At 41.4% G+C, this 18265-nt stretch overlaps 1 protein-coding gene across 2 annotated transcripts in view; it reads right to left on the reverse strand.

Moving 5' to 3' along the window:
- cUnh10orf90 (chromosome Un C10orf90 homolog) overlaps positions 1-9414 on the reverse strand; it is a 33794-nt gene extending 24380 nt beyond the window's left edge. For both annotated transcript variants that reach the window (XM_079596078.1, XM_079596077.1), the window contains exons 1-2: positions 9306-9414; positions 8371-8928 (exon numbers count right to left, since the gene is read on the reverse strand). In XM_079596078.1, coding sequence (XP_079452204.1) covers positions 8371-8865 — 495 coding nt within the window. In that variant the 5' untranslated portion in view covers positions 8866-8928; positions 9306-9414. The remainder of the gene's footprint in view (positions 1-8370; positions 8929-9305) is intronic.
- Positions 9415-18265: the final 8851 nt, after the last annotated feature.

Here is an 18265-nt window from a genome sequence, read left to right on the forward strand (position 1 = left end):
GAAAAGGGGGGCGTAAGCCCATTGTTCCAGACATCACCAGTCAGCCAACAAAAACCCCTGTCAGCAGAAAGGGGGGGGCTCTCCCAGAGAACACTTACCGCTGAACGCGGCACGGCTCCCAAAGCTGAAGGGGGCGGAGCTGAAACGGGTCAGAATCCCCTCCAGACGGATTGGGCCCCCAGCCACAGCTCTCCCCCCACAAACTTTGACAAGTTGGCCAGAAACATCCCCACGTTCACTCCAAACCTTGCAGGAGGCCATGATGTACACGCTTATCTTCAAGACATTGACTTTCACCTGCAAACTGTCGCCAACGTGACAGCTTGGGACAAGTTTTACCTGCTCAGACTTACGTCTAGCCGTGACGTGCGCAGCTTCCTAGACCGTCAACCAGAGACTGTCAAAAGGGACTACCAGCAGCTGCGACAAGCTTTGATCCGTGAATTCTCTGATCCAGAATCAGAACAAGGGGTCTTCACCGCCATGGACATCAAACAGGCCCGACCTGAACACCCACATTCCTACTACGGCCGACTCCGACACGCCTACTTCGGAGCACGAAACGAGCCCGGTATGGAAGAAGATGTCAACTTCAGGACGCTGTTCCTCCGAAATCTGCATCCCACAGTGAGTCATCACTTAGGCGTTCTGGCCTGTCCACGTAGCATGTCCACCCAACAGCTACGAGACTTGGTCCACAAAGCTTACACCAAGCAAAAGACTATTTCCAAAAAGACTGTAAAAGACCCCACAATCGACTCTGTCTCTGAGCACTGCTCAGAGCTAGACACAGAGGGTGCCCAACAGCACCACAGTCACAGATCTTTCAACAGAGAGTCAAGACCGTTCCAAGCCAGCAGAGGGCAGCACAACCGTGACGGTGCTCATCCAAAGCATCGGAGCGAGCGCTCTAAAAGATTCTGGGACCCGCATCACCCGCCGTCCAGAACTCCAAGCCCAGAAAGCCGGCCCTGGAACCCCTCTCGACATGCTACTGGTAAGCCCAAGCCTTATCACACACCAGAAAAACACAGTGCAGCCACGTCGGAGACAGCAGAGATCGTGAGGATGCTGAAAGAGTTTCTTCACAAGAAACATCGCGAGAGAGACAAGGACGAACCAGACATCTTATGTCTAAGCATAAGAACTGAAACCAACACCCTGTCTGACTGCCATCTGCCTGAGCCAAGCACCACGAACACTGCTCGTCCCCCACAGACTACAGAGCTAGCTGTCACACCACAAAGTGACAGCTCCGCTCCAGCACCACAGCTGACAGCTGCACACCCCACACGAAACAGCACAACACCTCACACCTGGGACCAACATCACAAAGTCCCAGGAAGTGCTGTTCCGGCTAGCTGCCCCCGCAGCAAGCCACACGTCCCTCCCGGGGACAACCCACCAGACATTGTTATCAAATCGCAACCCATGAACTTTGCTGTTACATCACCAAATAGCAGCTCCACTCACTCACTCATTGTTGCATCACAAACTGACAACACCTACCATTCACTCCGGCTGACAACAACAGCCCCGATGCCACAGTTTCTGGGACACCTTCTTGAAAGGGGGGTGACCAGGAAACCCTACCTAGCCTGCACTTTGGAGAAGGAAGTGAAACTTGAAGCCTTGATAGACACAGGAGCAGACCTCACTGTGATCTCATCTCAACTTTTCAAAAGACTCAAAGTCGAAGCTAAGAGACAGAATCGAACTCTTGAATCTCACACTTGTGAACTAAATGTGCATTCATACAGCCAAAATAGCATCCGGCTTGAACAGCTAACTCTAATCCACCTGTCAATAGGTTTTATGTCACTGACTCACCCTGTGTACGTTTCACCAATGAACACTCATCCACTCATCATTGGCAAAGACCTGCTGGATCGTTTCGAGCCCTTACTGGACTTCAAAAAGCGAACTCTTTGGGCTCAAGTGCCAGAACCTCTCCCCATCCAGTCACACAGGCCACCCGAGCCAGACTGTCAGATCACAGAGGTCACGAGACTTTCCACAGAGCCAGACTGTCAGGTCACACAGTTCATGGGAACTCCCACAGCCAGTCACAACGACACAGACTTAGCAACAGGTCAAGTTTCAAGTTCGCTACCCTGCACCTTTCAGCTCACAAAAGACTTTAACAAATGCTGCGCCAAGGTCAAGACTGACCTGCAGCTACATGACCAAACTCATGCCCGCGCCAAGCCTGGCGCACTAAACGGAAAGCGGTGGTCACACCCGACCCACCCACCCTCCCTCACAGTTGCAGCGACTACACACTGCATAAGCCTTTTACAGGCTACACTGCCTAACCCTGTGCCGCTTACGCGGGCTCCGCTGTCTGCAACACCCAACATAGCGGACATGCGGGCTTCTGACACCACAAAGACTTTGCATTGCCTCCACTTTTACCCCTCCTGTCTCCCTTGCACGCCGTCTGAGCTCACTGACAGCCAGTGCCTCAAACCGCTGCATAACATACACACGCTGCATACACACAACATTACGGGTTCTGCACCTGTTGACATCACAGCGCAAAAGCTTGTGCTGAACAGTTGCAAAAGGGGGGTCATGCCAATGTTTATCTATGACGCATCATGTGCGGCACAACACAGCACCAGAGTCACTGACGAGACATTGAAGCAAGCGACAGGCTGGCAGAAAGATGTGACAAAACATGGGCCAAGGCGAGCTAAACCTAGCTGCCACCCACAAAGCAAAAGAACTGCCCTGTCCAACCAAAGACAACTCTCGTTTGCCTCTTCCTTCCCTTTCTCTCTCTCTCTCCCTGTCATCTGTACCAGGTTGCTGCTGTGGGTCGTCAGGCTGTGCTGTCAGCCATCCAGAGGACAGCTGCCACCGAGAGAACAACTGAGACTTCTGATCACCGACTGCGGAACCTACACTCAGCCAGTGTATGGTCGACTCATCCAGTCCCGCCCGGTCTACAGAGCACACTACCCCAGCACCGCAGCCCCATACATCTGGGCAAGTGCCCAACGGACAGAGGACTCCCTCTCTCACGCCAAAGCCAAGGTCGAACACCTGCTCAACCAACTTGAGAAAGTGACTGTCACGCAATCAGGACTCCTAAGCACCAACCACCGATCCAAACGGTTCCTGGGAGCGTTGCTCGGAGCCGTAGCTGCCGACAGAACTCTGTTTAACATTGGTACGTCCAGTATCAACACAGCAAACCAGACTGTGAACTCCATGAAACCACTGTTTGTTATCTTCCAGAATGACTTTGCCCAGACTCCGCTGATTACAGCGCTAACGACAGACATGCTGTGGGAGGTGAGCTCCTCCAATGACAGCCTAGCCACAGGTGCAATCCCACCGTACCTGAAACCTTTAAGCCTTGTGCGAACTGTGCTGGCTTCCAGCATCACCACGCCAGCTGACCCTTTTCAAACACACCTTGCTTACTCGCTGGGTTGCGCCACCCCACTTCACGTCAACCCCGAGCAGAGAGAAGTGGGTTTTCTCCTAAACCTACCCATCATCGAGTCAAACCAAACCTGCAGGCTCAAAGACATTGTCAACAGCGGGTCCTGGAAAAGCAGGACCCAGTTCAAGATATGCACTCCAGACGTGGTGGCCTACCCCGACAGCGACACCCTGCTGTTCCCGGCCCCAAACCTGCACGGGTGCACCTTGACCAAAGACTTTCATTATCTCTGCCCTAGCAAGCCCTTCCTCAGAGACAACACTGAAGGGATCTGCGAGTTGCAACCCCTGGTCAGCCACACACGCTGCCCTGCTGAAGCTAAGCCTCGCACACAAGTCACAGAAACACAAGCAAAGATTGTAGGTGAACGATGGCTGGCTAACACACCTGCGCACCCAGCCACTGTCACTCACGAACAGCATGATACAACCAGCCGTGTCAACCTGCTCAACCCGAGTATGCCGACTCAAGTACTGACAGGTGCCATCTCACACCTCGGTAACCTGTCATGGTACCATCTTCCGAGCAAAGAGTACCAGACAGCACTGGAACTCCCATCCTTTAAGAACTACAACGTCACCCTAGATCCAGAAGGAGATCTCTGGTTTGAGAAAAGGGGGTCCCAACTCACGAACATTGCTCCTGTCAACACAGCCCTCCAAGCATGGGCAACCGCCCAGCCTGAATACCTCACCTGTGTCCAAACCTGGACCGCAGCGGATACTGTCGTATCTTTCCAAGGTCACCGACCACGCACTGACACTCGTCTTGGCCTTCACCCTGTGCCAGACTCAACGAGATGTGAACATCCACAGCCAAGCTCACAAAGCCGTGTCGGCGGTTTCTCACAGAACCCCACACCATCGACCACCTCAACCTCATGTGGGCTGAGCCATCAGTCTAGCAAACCACCTGTCATCCATTGTGCTAAGTTGTTGTTCGATGAAGTCCATCCTCTGACTTAATCGAACAAAAAGGGGGAAATGTAGCAACAATGACATCCGGACAGGTGCTTATCAAATTAGCTAATCGTTTTCTCCAAACACTTCATTCACTGTCTGAACAGAAAAGAGTTTTGGTGGCTCTCCATAGAACCCAGCCCCCAAACTTCCTGTCCAAACGCATGCATGAGCATGTAACCGGACACTCACAGGCCATAAAACAGAAGGAACTCTGTGGCTCTATCATACTCTGGAATGTATGCACACACACACACACACTCATGGACCCTTAAACTGAAATGTCCACATATGATCCAATAGCAATGTTTTTGATATATATTTTTGTGTGTATAATTGGTCAAGATAATGTCTGAAGCATCTGAAATAATCCCTATGCTAGTGATTATGAGGAAATTATGTAACCCTGTATTTGTGCAGAAACGTCATTCGAGGTATCATTGTAATGGGAAAAACATGTTGGAGTCGAATCTTGACTGCAAGGTACAATAATATGCATTTATTCTAGGAAATACCATACTTCTAGATATGAATGTTAAATTCGATTTCTCACATGACATGGTCAAAGTGGGCATGTCTTTACAAACAAAGAAAAGTCTCCCGCTCTCAGATCACTGAAGGTGATAGGCTACTTGTGCCAAACAAAGGTGGAGCTATACATTCTTTAAAGGCCACAGCTCCCCCAAAAATCGCTCTCTTGCTCTGCGCTCCCTGCCTTCATCACTGCTCATCATGTGACGTCCCCGATCTAAACTCCCTCACGGAGTTCCCTGCTTTTATTTTCTTTATAAAGTTTCTTTTGTTTAATTTCCTAATTCCCCTTTGTTCGTTTCCACCTACGAGTCGAACGAACGGAGCCTGAATTCCTTCAGCAACTTCACTTTCAACCAGCTTTCAAAGCTCCCGCGGAAACGTGCTCTGGCAACGAGCACGCGCCCGGCTCCGAAACGACACGGGAGAACGCGCCTCAGACACGAGAACACGCGCATGCTGGACACAGCTCATCACACACAAACGAACCTTTTTTGCAAGTATCAAACTCTGACGAGTGTTAATGTTTTAAGGTTTGTTTTGATTGATGTCTCTCTCAAAGGTCTGTGATGTTTGCTGTTCTATGGTCACACGTGACCATTCTCTCTTTCTCTATCTCTCTACAATCTCAGCGCGTGCTACGGCGCGCGCCCCTCCCCAACTCTCTATAACTCTCCTTCCCTCATCAGCTGTTACCCGTTTTTGTCTTGTCTGTTTAATGTAAGTAACTGTACATAGACGTATAAAACATATAATCAGTATGTGTATTCCGTTATATTCTGTAGTTTGCATTTATTAAAACAATATATTCAACTGTTTCTGTGAAATTGCTTGTAAAAATACGAGTCAATGAGGTTTACGAACTAAGAGCTACCGCGCTTATTATGCACTACATTAAGGTAGTTTAATTTTATAAACACAGGAAAATTAACGTTCACGACCAGAAAGTTGATATTTCTTGGAGTTTATAAGGGATAACTTGATTGAGAGATTGATGGATTGATCTTTGATGGTTTTTGCGGGACAAACACCTATTTGATCACTACATGAATTTCCCTTAAAAGGTTATCCCATGATCGAAATTAAATAAGATTATTGATATATGAATGAGGAATTATAAGACGTTGTGATCGATTATTCATATATTCGTATAATCTATACATTTTCAATTTCGATAGTTTAATGTAACTGTAATATGCAAATATTAATCATATTCATGATTAGTTATTAAAATTCCCTATAGATCATTTGAGTTAATTCATACGGACCAAAAGTCCGAGGCATAAACGCTACACATGCTTTCAGAAAATGTGTGTAAACAATCGAGAAAAACTATAAAATGTCAAGAAAAATCGATCCGAGATCAGGTATAAACCATATAGACATTGGTTCATTGGTTCACAGATATAATCGCATTTATGACGTAACAAAGCCTTATTTACTTAAATCATGTGACTTTGGATGTTTGATACATGCTCCAAATCACTCACTCTTAGAAGAAAAGGTTCTATATAGAACCTTAAAAGGTTCTATAGGCGCTTCGTATTTGGAACCCCTAAAAGGTTCTACACTCTTAGAAAAAAAGGGTTCATTGGGGTTCTATATAGAACCATAGGGTTCTTTACTCAACTCCAAAGAACCTTTTATGCTAAAAAGGTTCTATAATGACAAGAAAGAACCCTTTCTTGGGTTCTGTATAGAACCTTTTAGGGGTTACAAATATGAAGCGCCTATAGAACCTTTTAAGGTTCTATATAGAACCTTTTCTTCTAAGAGTGCTGGTTCAAAACAAATGAAGGTTTTGAAGCTTGATGAACCATCACCTCTGCTATACACCTGCGCGACTTTGCCAATGCAATGACATTCAGACATTTTGAGGTGTCCAAACTCTACTGAAGTTTGAGCATAAGATGACTAAAGTGAAAATATGCATGGTTCACAAATGCTTTAGGATTCATTTCCATCCTCCGGGCCCTGCGGCTCTGTTGTGATCCTGTTGTTGGCTCTGATGTGGTTGAATCTATTCGTTCCTAAATCTGTTCCGAACGGATCTAAGCACCTGCTGACGGAGCGCTTTTATCTCGACTTCATGCAGCACCCAGACAGCCACTGAAGTTCGTGTACTTGACAGTCATCCAGATATTTTTCTCTCTTTCCCTCCTTTCAGTTTTCTATTTCACTCTCTCTTTCTGGCATCAGTTGGCACTAAGGTAAATCAGGTCTGAGAGCTTGGCTGTTCATTTCCGGGATTTGTTCCCAGTAGAGGTGAGAGTGATTGTTGTGCAGTGTGGTGGCAGATAGTCTGCAGGACTCTGAAGGCTTTTATCTCCAGTGCGGATGACTCAATCATTCTGAACTCATGAGCAAAAAAAGTTTGATATTGAGTAGAATCATAGTGAGACACTAAACGGCAACATGTGACATAGTAGAGCTCTATTGTGGAACTCCCACAGATCAGTTTTTATTACATTTAATCTTATTTCCATATAAAAACTGCAACATTCTATATTGTAAAAAAATAAAATAAGACTGAACCTACAGTAAGTGATTTAGTGAATATCTGAACAATTTTCCTCTATAAAGAGGAGATAAGCCATTATCAGGGGACACTTTAAAACCATTCCAAAAGCATTTTATAAATTAAATTCAAAAGTTCAGAATTGAATATTAGCATACTGCTTACTGTATATTGGAGAGTATATACTTTTTTTTTTAAGTATGGTAAACAGAATGCAATGTCGCTGAACTGTTACATTTTCGGTAGTGATCTGGATGGTTGCTGGGTGGTTTTTCAAACCGTATGTCGTAAAGTATCGTTCAACCACGTTGGTTTATGACGTCTCGCACGTGGTGGTCTAATAACTTATTTTAATTAATCTGTTTGAGATCGAATTAACGCTAGATTTTGTCATATAAGTTACAGACATTGCATCTGAAGTCCATTTCTAATTTTTCTCAGTTATTTTGCTTTATTACCAGACTCAATATTTGGCTCGTTCTTACATAGTAGAGCACGTTCGCACATGCGCAGTCTTCAAAAACGGTGCTTTAAATCTCTTGACAAACTAAAAGACGTAAATTACATTTGTATGAATTCTAAATAAATAACACGGGTTGTACTGAATGTCAGCTTGCTTATTTTGCTAAAGATAAGGATTCATCCCATGTAAACTAGAAAATATGCTTCTAACCACAGCTCGAGAGCTGTCGTTCCAAACACACAAGTTTGCGATGCTGTTCACGAACGTTCGTTGGAACGATGGTTTCGGGAAACACCAAATCGCTGAACTATGCTGATAACGACAGAACTTGCGACCATATGGCTAACGATGCTGTGCACAAAATACATACTGCAGAAATATTATAGTGTATGGTAGTACGCTATTCTGAACTTCCGCTGTGACATCACTTCCCTTTCTTACTTACCTGGCACCTGCTGTTGTCTTGGCTGTTGTTAGAGATGTCCGTCAGTATCACATGTCTTTGTATGGGCAGCCAGCCGAAGTGAACCGGGGCGACGGCACAGAACTGAGCTCTTTCTGCACCGGGAGCGGGTTTAATGTGAACCGTCTTGCTCCTTGCATGAGACTCCAGGCTCTCAACACTTGGCCAGACGCTAGAGGTCCGATTCCTCCTGCCGAGAGAGGAAAGGTCAGGAGGACAGAGTGGGTTACTTCCCGTCATCTCATTCGGGAGAACCGGTGTTGAACAGGTCCTGTCCGCAAACTGAGGTATTTTCTTCTGGAGAGGACGTGATTGGAGTCCCTCTAGAGTCTGAAGCCATTTGTCCATGCTGCCACCTTCTATGCAGCTCTGTGGACGAGCTCTGCGAGGGGGCTCATTCACCTGCGCCACAGGGCCCTCATAATGACCTCGCTCCCCAGGCCTCCTCCATGATGAGGACCTGCGAAGGAGACTCATGCTGTTTTTGCCAGCTGCGCAGTTGGGGTGAAGTATCTGCCACCAGCCTTAAGGCTTCACGTCCTCCATAAAAAAAGACAAAGAAAATGCATCTTAGGAAGTGTTACTTCATCACAAAACTTCAGTGAGATCCTAATTGAGCGGAGTCTTCTCATAAAGTCATGAACATCCAAGCATGTTTACTGCACGACATTCTTGTTTTCCAGTAAAAATACATCCTGATAAATATGATACAATCACCAGAAAAACAAAATAGAAAGAGTTGTCAGATTTTCGAATGCTTTTGGCAAATGGTTTTTATAGATTTTTTTATTTTTTTACAGTGACGTCCTAATTGAGCTCATACTGCTGTGTTCTCTCAAAAAGTCAATACAATTCTACACAGGAACACATTGAAATAACAGGACATGAGAGCTTGCATGGTTAACAGAACAGTTTACCTGCGTCACACGGCTCTGATGAGGACGACGCGATCTGACTTCACGAGGCAACAGCAGCGAGACGACTCCTCTCAGTGTGAAGAGGGGCCACTGGTGCCGTCTCCTCTCAGCCATGACTATAAATGTGTGTGCTAGTCTGAACGAACAAAAGACTTACAGAACAACTTCTATTTTTCACTGGGAGAGGGATGTGTGTGTGTGTGTGTGTTTGCTCGCAGCCAGCAAATACCCCCTTTTTCAACCTAGACATGTTGGCTTGGAGTTTTGTTTGCTCTCATTCATCTTGTTTTTAACATTCATCTTGCAGTGAACTGTGCAGAAATGACTCTGCAGTTTAACACAGATAACCCAAAGTGAAAAAGAAACATGTTCTTCTCTTTCAGTTTAGTAAAAGAAAGGAAACTAGACTTGAACATGTTCAGAGAGTGGGGCTTGCCAGTGCAAAACTTCCTGCTGAAACGCTAGGGCATTGTGGGTGGTTTTAACGAGCTAACGAGTGGGTGGTTGATAGGTAGTTGCTTACTTAGTCGTCAAAAGATCCCACTTTCAAGTATTTCTGGTATAATACTCTGGTCTCTAGATATGGCTCGGTTCCCTCCTTCATTATAAATTTACTGGATTTTTTTTTTTTTTTTTGCATTATCCGGCAGGCAAAAAAACTCTGATCGCAAAAGTAACAGCAAAACTTTGTTTAACAAGCTACACAACTTAAACATCCATTTATGTCTTTAGGACACACTGAGTGGAAGCTGTTTATTCATACTTAAACTTTGGAGTTTATTCAAATCACTAACCCCACATATAAGCAATAATAATAGCGATGCTTGCCTTAGAAAACGCCACTAATGATAAGAAATGAACACTCGCTTTCACCATCTTTACTACAAAAATCGGTAACACTTTACAATAAGGTTCGTTAGTTAACATTAGTTAAATACATTAGTTAACATGAACTAATAATGAATTGCACGTATACAGCATTTATTAATCTTTGTGAATGTTAATTTCAACATTTACTAATACTTTATTAAAATCTTGTGCACATTAGTTCATGCACTGTGAACTAACATGAACTAACAATGAACAGCTGTATTTCTATTAACTAACGTTAACAAAGATTAACAAATACAGTAACAAATGTATAGCTCATGGTTAGTTCATGTTAGTTAATACATTAACTAATGAACCTTATTGTAAAGTGTTACCCAAAAATCTTACTACAAATGTACCATGGTACTGTTATGGTATCAGATGATGATGCCAAATTCATGAAGCATACATGTAACACTAGCATGGTAAAAATTCAACTGAACACCATAACAACCACACAGCAACATCAGGAAACCACCCACATGGCTCTAGAGTCACATCGGCGAGTTTTTCCTCGGGCAAACACCAGTCAGAATATCTTTAGAAAATCCACACAAAAAAAATTCCGAAAATCTGTGTTTTAAGAAACTCATATCTGGGTTAGAACCGTAACATCTAACACACACAGAGCAGTTGTGTCCAATGTTTTGGAGCAGGGCATGTGATCGCCAGGGCTGCTGGGTAATTAGCGCTTCAGGGAGTTGAATCAGATGATGAGGTTGTTAGTGTTTGTGTCGGGCCACCCACATGATCTCTCAAGACCACGGACGCAATGAAAGCACACACATCTTCAGGGTGAAACATGAGGTGTTTCTGTAAACAACCCTTCTGTTCTGCTGCATATCTATAGACCTGTTCGAGGAATCGCAAATTATATCTCTTTAATATCTCAGTTGTTTCTCTACACATAAATAGCATTAAAAGGGTTTTATTGAATAAAATAGGACTTTTTATTGTGTCTTCAGAAGTTTCTTCTGAAAAAAAAAGACACCAAAAAAACTTGAGTTTAAAAGTTAAAGAGTATGGAGTTTCTCAATAATGTCTAAAACTGATAGGATTTGTCTGCAACCAAATATCAATTTGAGTTAATATAAATATCTCATCAAATTCTCCCAAAACAATAATGATCTGAGCTGCTATTCTATCATTTTATAGTTTTACACAAATTCTGGTCAGTGAACAATGTATCTGGCCAAACCTTTACATGAATATATTCAGCTCAGCTACATTTTATCATTTAACTTTAAGTTTATATTCATCTAAAAAATCCTAGTTCAAGCCGTTCACACACTGAGGATTCATCTCTGCTGTGTGAACTGGGACAAGCTGCCGCAGTAAAGACATTAAGCTTTCTTAAATAGCTCACCATTTTCTTCTCAATCTGAATACAGATTTTCTGTAGTCTCACGTGACATGGAAATGCGGCTGTTCCCAGATGTTCCTGCATCATTATTGTAATTACACTGGCTCTTGTGTTTCCTGTCTGCCCTTACGGACTCGGAAAGAAAACTATGTTCGTAATAGTATTCAACCATTCTACTCTTAGTATTTTTATAGTATGCATACAGTGTCATTTTTCAAAATAAAATGTTTCTATAAAACTTCTGATTGCATGGCACCTTGGAAATACAATTTTTTAGTTACACTTTATTTTAAGGTATCATTGTTACAGTGTAATTATATATTTAAGTACTGAGTAATATGAATTAACTGCATGTACTTACTAAAGGTTAGGGTAGTATTAGGGTTAATTGCCTGTATGCATAATTTACTGTTAATACTACACTCTAAAAAATGCTGGGGTGTTTCAACCCAATTTTGGGTCAAATATGGACAAACCCAAACATTGGGTTAAAAATGTAATTAAAAAATTTAACCCAACGGCTGGGCTTGTCCATATTTGACCCAAAATTGGGTTGAAACAACCCAGCATTTTTTAGAGTGTATATGTAGCATAGCAAGGACACTGTAAAATAAAGTGTTACCAAATGTTTTGTTAGCAAATTTTGTATAAAAAATGTCTTAAGATAAATATTGCATGCAAAAAGAAGATTTGCATACAGTTTATGCATACTATGTTCAGAATAGTATACTACCATACTGCTTACTATTTCTGCAGTATGCATACTGAGCACACCATGTCATTTTTATTAGCATTTGTACAATGATATTGCATGCATAAAAATATGTACTGTATACAGACTAGGTTCGTATGCTACCATCCTGTTTACTATTTTTTCAGTATGCGTACTGTGCACACTTTACTTCTTTCTAAAATGTTTCTTTTAATCTTCTCATTACATGACACCTTGCAACTAAAAAAAGTTTAATTCGCATTTTTAGTAAAAAATAAAAATATCAATATTGCATGCATCAAGAATATATGCATACTACATACTGGATATACATACTGCATGGTAAGTGTTCTGAATTCCCTGAGCAGAACTACCGGCGCCCCCTGCAGGAAGAGGACGGCACGTCTGAGGGAAGTGGACTGGTGCATTCATTAAGGGGAAGACTGATATGAAGTATAAATAAACATGTAAAGGCAGATTGGTGTGTGTTGAGTCCGGTCCTCTGATGTTGAGACTGGGACAGGTCAACATTATTTTGCTCATAATAATGAATCTCTTTATCATTAGAGGAGAGAGAAAAGAAAGAAATATGAAAGCTTGTATGAGTCACACAATCAAAGCAGCTCTACCCTGCTCTGCGTCTATTTCATGTTTAGTCCTGGACATTATTTCCCTGTGATCAGTTTGGCTTCTAATTTTAAGTGGGTAATTTGCTGTTTTGTTCTCCGTGCATTGGCCTCAACATTGCTTGCTCTCTGTATTTACGGAGGGATTTACTAATTAAAGCTGTCAAATGTCTCCAAGGCTTAGAAATAAGCAAAATAAGAAAGGCACTGGAGAACAATTAATAGAATAATTCACCCTGAAACAAAACTTCTGTCAGCATTTACTCACCCATGTCGTTCCAAACCCATTTGATGATTTCCTCGGTCTATAATGAGTCTAGAATGATGTTAGTCCATCTGAGCAGGGACGTTTTATCTAAAAATGTGAAAAATAAGATGAAATAGAGTAAAATGAATGTTCAAAAAAGTTTATATATATATTTATACAGTCAAGTCAAGCCACCTTACAAGTCAAGTCAAGCCACAATATAGATTGTATCAAAGCTTTACAGCGATAACATGAAAATAATTCAACAAAGTTTGTTTCTAGAAGAAAATTGCATCATCGTCCACCTTAAGGCAGATCAATAATATTGTTGAATGTTAAGTGTCTCCAACTAAGCAAACCAAAAGCCAAGCCAACAGTGGCAAGGAACCAAAACTCCACCAGTGACAGAATGGAGAAAAAACCTTGGGAGAACCCAGGTCTTCGGTCTCATAATTTTTAAACATATAATAATTAATATTCAAGATTTGAAGTCTGGGTGTGGGATAAGGTAAATAATAATATATCTCTATAAAACATGATATAATTATATTATAATATATTATATTATTATTATTATAAAATAGAAAAATCACATAATTGTTTTTTTTTAAAAATGTTTTATTATTTTCAATACTTAGTTTAGCAAACACCAATAAATAGAGAGAGAGAGAGAGAGAGAGAGAGAGAGAGAGAGAGAATTAGCATTTTGAAAGACGACTTTATTCCATTTTTTTCTACAAATCAACATTTACCATTTAACATTTACATTAACTGCTATTGCACCATGTAAAAGTCTCCATTGTATGTCCCCAACTCTTTTACTTAAAGATGGCTTATACAAAGATCTCCATTCTGGTTTATCATCATCACATAATTTTAAAACATTACGCCATGGTGTATCAACCCTCTTATCAAGCACTTTTTTGTTAAAAACAAGAACACAAGCTTTATAAAAAAAATTACCAGTACTTGAAAAAAAATGAAGACATAGGGATTTTCCAGAGCTTAAAAACATCCTTGAAACATCATCTAACACAGGAAAAATTAAAAACTCGGATAATACATCTTTTTCATTAGGAACATTTTTTTTTTTCCACAGTAGTCTGATAACAGTTTCAGTTCATCAGAAGTGAGTCTTTGTTTCCATTTTTCTAATAAATGAAAAACAAATCTTCTAGACTTAATTTTCAGACGCAAAGTAACTTCCATGTTCCCAAAGTCTGGCCCTGTCAAGAAGAGAGAGAGAGAGAGAGAGAGAGAGAGAGAGAGAGAGAGAGACGGGGTCTGCACTAAACTAACAGTGCTCTGATGTATAAACACTGATTAATGGTAAACAGCCTCTTCACCCGCTGCAGGGCCACTGCACAGAGAGAGAATAAATCATTCATTTCTCATAAAGTGACGTATCTGTGGCCTAACAATGAAAGCTCATTTCTGTAACATTTATACCGATGAGAAGCAAGCTTCAGATGAATGCAAAGGAACTCCTTTTTCAGTTGTTTAAGTCAAATCCTTGTATTTTATAGCCGGCGGCCAGTGTTTCAACAACAATTGAACAAAGAAGAGGAAGCAACGTATTCATGGATGTCACCAAAAAGGTTCATTCTTGAAATGTTTCGCATAGTGTTATGAATCAAAAGGCAGTCTTTTTCCCACAGAGCAGCTTTAAGTACAAGCATCTGGGGATGGTTTGTGTGCAAAGCAACATACTTTCACAGAAACAACAATTAACCTCAAACGGAGTGATAATTTTTCTGGGAAAGCAGGAATTAAGTGAAGTCAGTGGCTACGAGACGCTATCCCAGAGCAATCTTTTCTAATTGGTCCCCATAATCAAATTTTCAACAGTCGCCACAGTCTGCAGCTATTTGTGACAGCGAAAATTGTCTCGTTATGAGTATTAGAGGATTCATAATGTTGTATGCAGTGCTGTTAATTATGTTTTCCATTTTTTGATTAAAAAGCTTTTTTTACTCAAAAACTAGGACAGAAGCGACGGAAAACAGATTAGTCTGTTTAGAACACAGTTAAAATATATTTTTTTAGAAATTGACAATTCGAAAATGAAAATGAAATGATGTTTTATCATGGGTCATTCAAAATACACACAAATCTGAGTCTTGCTTTTATGTGCATGCTACATTACACACACACAGTGTATCATGGTTCCCACAACAATATGAACAGCACAACAGTTTTCAACACTGATATAAGTATACAAACTTTTTCTTGAAGCAGCAAATCAACATGTTAGAATGATTTCTAAAGGAGCATGTGACACTGATGCTGAAAATGTAGCTTTGCATCACAGGAATAAATTACATTTTAAAGGGGTGGTTGAGTATGATTTCACTTTTCTAGCTTTAGTTAGTGTGTAATGTTGCTGTTTGAGCATACACAACATCTGCAAAGTTACAACGCTCTGAGTTCAAAGCAAAGGAAGATATTTGCTTTTAAAGAAAAGGACTACAACAAACGGCTGGTAGGAACTACACGACATTCCTCACGGGTTAGTGACATCAGCAACCCTATAATGTACATAAGCCCCGCCCCCAGAACACAGTCCATGTTGAGAAGAAGAAGAGTTGTTGTAGTCGAGCACATTTGTGAGTCAGCTCAAACTTTAGCGTCCATCTTTTCACATGCAATAGAAAGTCACTCTGTGTGCATCTCACAACAGTTCCTATACGAGCGGTTTATAGATTACCATGACAGAATATGCTAACTGAAGATAGTTAACTCCACATCAGCAACATAAATCCATCAACTAACCATTCAGTGACGTCCTGTTGCTTCTACATGTGTCACTTCTTCTTGAGTCTCTCCATCTTTGTCTGACTCCGTTTTAACATTAAAGGCAGAACAGTTTCTGTCATTTTAGTGTGTGTGCGTGAGGTAATCGCAGCTGCTAACACACGTGAGCTCTTGAAACCCCGCCCTCTGCAGCAGCTCATTAGCATTTAAAGGGCCAGGCACAAAATGGTGCGTTTTTGCAAACACTCAAAAAGTGACAACTTTAACATGCTATATAAAAAATATCTGTGGGGTATTTTTTGCTAAAACTTCACACACACACACACACACACTCTGGGAACATCAGAGATTTATTTAACATCTTGTGAAAAGGGCATACCACCACTTTAAAATATAATTACAATATATAAGCTGTCAAATATTTCACAATATTACTGTTTTTACTGCATTTTTTAATCAAACAAATGCAGTCTTGGTGATCAATCAAACCTTTCAACGGTAGTGGATGCCAATGTGTGTGTGTTTCTGTATCTTTAACTATGGAGAGCAGCACTTTTATCAGACCGTTTTAATGTGCCTAACAGTGGTAAATAGCAGGGGTTGGACAATGAAACTGAAACACGAGCCAATATAGTGCTGGATGTTTCATGCCTATATTTGTGCAGTCTGGTGGGCAATCTTCAGTGATTTTACATTCCATCAGTAAGAGAGTGTGAAGGTTGAATTAGCAGAGCAACAGCACAGCTGTACATCAAATATTGCAATTCACACAGCATAGACATTTCAGAGTTGAGATGACAAATTGTTGGTGAGCGTCTCGCTGCATGGCGCATCTGTGACCAGGACAGCATATCTTATCGAGAGCTATGACATTAAGGTGATGTCGACAAACCAAATCCAACAGGAGTAACTGTTAACTGTAAGGTGTGTCCAGGTACTTTATCCAAACACATAAAACCACAACTGCCTGACTCACTGTAGAATTAAATGCGCACCTCGACTCTCCTGTTTCCACCGAAACTGTTCGTCAGGAGTCAATATTCATGGTTGGGCCGCTATAACCAAACCTTTGGTCAAGCGTGCCAATGAGCCAACAGTGCAAATCTTGGGCTCTGGACAGTGTGATCCATGTCTTGTTCTCTGATGAGTCTATACTTCACTGTCTTTCCACATCCGTGGGAGTTGTGGTGTGGAGAAGAGGCTCAACACCCGGACTGTTGTGTGTCCAAAGTGAAGTGCGGGATGGATCAGTGATGGTTTGGGCTGCAGTATCATGACTACTGGAGGACCATGTGCTAATGTTTCAAACATTGTATATGAAGGTAGTGCCGTGATAATGCACCAATACAAGCAATACAATGCACACAGCAAGACTTGGTTTGATGAACATGAAATTGAAGTTGAACATCTCCCATGGTCTGCACAGTCACCAGATCTGAATATTTTCTAGCCTATTTGGGATATTTTAGAGGAGCCCGTCAGAAAACGTTTTCCTCCACCAGCATTATATTGTGACCTGGACACTGTCCTGGAAGAGGAATGGCTCACAATCCCTCTGGCCGCTGTGCAGGACTTGTATCTGTCATTCCCAAGACAAATTGATGCTGTATTGGCTGCAAAAGTAGGCCCTACTACACCGTATTAATAAATGATTGTGGTCTAAGTGCTTCAGTTTCATTGTCCAACCCGTGTTCATCACAGAAGGAGTCTGTCATTTTCTTTTATGAAAGTCATGAACATTTCCACTACATTTTGCAGTAAATAACATTTATAGAATGAAATACCAGATTACTTTGTGTTCCTCAGCACTGTGTGTATTTTTAGGATGCACTTTATGTAAATTCACACATTAAATATACTGTGTGTATAAAAATATATATATAAAAATATATAAATATAGCCTATATATATATATTACAAAGTTGAATTTTGATACAACTAGAGCTAAAACTGTTGGTCGCGGATGACGCCACAACAATTTATATAATTATCATACTGAAAATATACTGAAATTATTTAATTTCTTTAACCTTTAATATTTAAAAAACAAAACGTATAATAATAATCAAGGCATTTTAAAAGTAGCAAAAATATATCATTAATATATTTTAATATATCATATAACAAATCAAAATCATATAGGCCTAACAAATAATAATGCTAATAAAAATAAATCTGTGCGTTTAAAAAAAAAAAAAAAGTACTCCTGTAACATTAATACATACCCAATATTCCAAGTCACAGACGTTGTATTATTACTTATACTTTACTCTGGTATTTTGGCCGAGATTATATTGACCATGGTAGTTGTTTTGTGAGGGACTGTCCGGTCGTCCGGTGACGCTGGTGTCCCACATGACAGAAAGTTTCTCATATCTCCCCCTCGCG

Source organism: Phoxinus phoxinus, assembly GCF_949152265.1.
Source record: "Phoxinus phoxinus genome assembly, chromosome: 21".
NCBI classification, from domain to species: domain Eukaryota; kingdom Metazoa; phylum Chordata; class Actinopteri; order Cypriniformes; family Leuciscidae; genus Phoxinus; species Phoxinus phoxinus.